Here is a 2,500-nt window from a genome sequence, read left to right on the forward strand (position 1 = left end):
ATATTGTTTTTAAGGAGAAGGTAAAGAACACAAATGACGCAAAACAACAACAACAACAGACAAACAATTGGCTAACAAAAAAGGCTCCATCTGTAGGCCCACACGTTGAGTTTTGTCACATTTTTTGGCCGATCTCTCCAAAATAAAGGCCTGAGCAAGAGGCTTCAACATTTGCTTCAACATCCGTTCGATACCGTTGAACGATGTTGACTGCTGGGGTGGGGTGGGCAAACGCTGGCAACTCATCAATCAAAGCTTCACGAGAGGCCTGGTATTCAGTCTCAGGCTGCAGCCGCGGTTGTTACTAAAGATACGGATATGGATCCGTCATTGAGAGAAGGATTAGTTCGCACGCGCATACCCAGCATTGATGAAAAAGTTGGCCAAGCGGCTTCCACCTCACTTAACATTGGTGATAACAAAAGAAATGTCATGTGGTTGTTGAAGCAAAGTTTAACGCTTTGAAACTCATTCGACACTTCGATTACGGTTGAAGGGGGAGGGGGGAGGGGGAACGGGGAAGGGGTGTGTGGGGCAAACGCTTTCAAAATTACTGTCAAGTTAACAAAATCAAACGGATGTTGAAACAAATGTTAAAGCCCTTTGCTCGGGCCTTAACGTTGCCGATTTGCAGAGAAAGGGAAAGAAATAAACAAAACTTGGAATTGCACGTGCATAGTCATTCATTGTTTTTCTCATTGAATAATATTGTTTTTGTGGAGTTCAAGTTGACGTATTGACGCATTGTCGTATACATCTTTTTCCAAAATGGCCAGCATTTAGATATTCTTTTGTTTATATTCAAATTAGACCTTGATGCCTCGTTCAAGGCAAAATATTCTTTTGAATTTTAAGCTTAAGAACAAGGCATCAACGGCTAATTTGAATAAAAACAAAAGAATATTTAAGTGCCAGCAATTTTGGAAAATACTGGGTTAAGGTCGTGCTGAGAGTCAGCGGGTAAAAAAGTCGGTTTTTCCTTGATGTCATCACTGTCACGTCATGCTGTCATGTCATGCTGTCATGTTGGTGTACTCCAAGAAAATGGTTGCAAGCCACCCAAAGATCTGTCAATAGCACCATTCGATCTTCTGCTAACAACTTAAAACACCATTATTCACATAATTACATTCACCTAGGAATTGGTTGCAAATCATCCATATCTCGTACCTACTACGGAAGCTTGTAGTTACCATCCGGGTTGTTGAACATCCGACAACAAAGTTGTGAAATCCGACATCCGAGTTGTAAAATCTGACATCTGACTTGTGAAAGTCCGACATCCGACTTGTAAAAATCCGACATCCGACTTGTTGAAAATCCGACATCCGACTTGTAAAAATCGTTGTTGTGTCTTGGAACGTGATTCCCTTCCCTTCCAACTTTATAGTTGGGTGGAAGTTCTTCGCTTGTGCAATGAACAGGTTGATTTCCTGTTTATCTACGTCCCATATTGAGAAAACATCATCAATGAAGCGTTCCATATTGTTGGTTTAACTTTGCTCTGTAGGATTTTCACAACTCGAATGTCGGACTTTTGCAAGTCGGATGTCGGATTTTCAACAAGTCGGATGTCGGATTTTCAGGACTCAGATGTCGGATTTTTACAACTCGGATGTCGGATTACACAACTTTGTTGTCGGATTTTCAACAACTTGGATGGCACGTACAAGCTTCGGTACTACCGTACACGATATGACTATGCGACTAGGTTTGAATCGAATTCGTGTCTTTAGACTTCTCCAGTGTTCTCTTCCGTAAATGACAGCACATGCAGTTTTCGTGACGTCATAGGTCTGTTGGGTTCTCGCGCAAAGAAGTGAATGATATATAATGAGATAGTCATTCAAAAGCGTGATATATAGGGCACTCGATCATAGTCCATTACTGAGCGATCTGAGATTAACATGTTAATAGCTGTGTTTCATGATTCCTTGAGTACGACAACATCTTATTCCAAAATTTTATTTCACCTGCCAGTTCCACCTGAAATTTAATCAACTGAATGTTGATTATGTGAAAAATGTCTTACCTCCCTGGACTCTAGCAGCATTTTGCAGTGCTGTGAAGAAAATGAATAATCGTAGTTAAAATTTCATAAGATTTCTTCAGGTCAGTGGGCGGAAACCGAAAATTGAGAAAATTTGAATATTACGATGAGTTCGAAACTAGATGTCGAAATAACTTTGTTGAAGTCTAACTAATTTACATCTTTTTAATGAATTATTCTCAACATACTGGACAGCATCATGATTTGAAAGCGCATGTTTTGTATAGTCGATGTTTAAAATTTGATAGGAAAGTTAACACTACAAAAAAAAATTTCTGAAGAGCACATTTAATTTACAAAGTTTGCATGGCGCTTCGGGTGGTAAAATTTACCAGCCAACAAAAAATGTTAATACCTCATTTTTTTCAGTTCCCGTAAGTTTGCGTTAACTTTCATTTTCTGAACGCAATAAATGCGGCATTCTAATCTTTTGTTTAGCAACTTATTAAC

The 2,500-nt window shown here is 39.3% G+C and overlaps 1 protein-coding gene across 2 annotated transcripts in view; it reads right to left on the bottom strand.

Annotated features, from left to right (window-relative positions):
• LOC138004267 (adhesion G protein-coupled receptor L4-like) overlaps window positions 1-2,500 on the bottom strand; it is a 40,065-nt gene that overhangs the window by 35,488 nt on the left and 2,077 nt on the right. For both annotated transcript variants that reach the window (XM_068850742.1, XM_068850743.1), the window contains exon 2: window positions 2,033-2,062. In XM_068850742.1, the coding sequence (XP_068706843.1) occupies window positions 2,033-2,062 (30 nt within the window). The remainder of the gene's footprint in view (window positions 1-2,032; window positions 2,063-2,500) is intronic.

Source organism: Montipora foliosa, chromosome 5 (assembly GCF_036669935.1).
Source record: "Montipora foliosa isolate CH-2021 chromosome 5, ASM3666993v2, whole genome shotgun sequence".
In the NCBI taxonomy this organism is placed as follows: Eukaryota; Metazoa; Cnidaria; class Anthozoa; order Scleractinia; family Acroporidae; genus Montipora; species Montipora foliosa.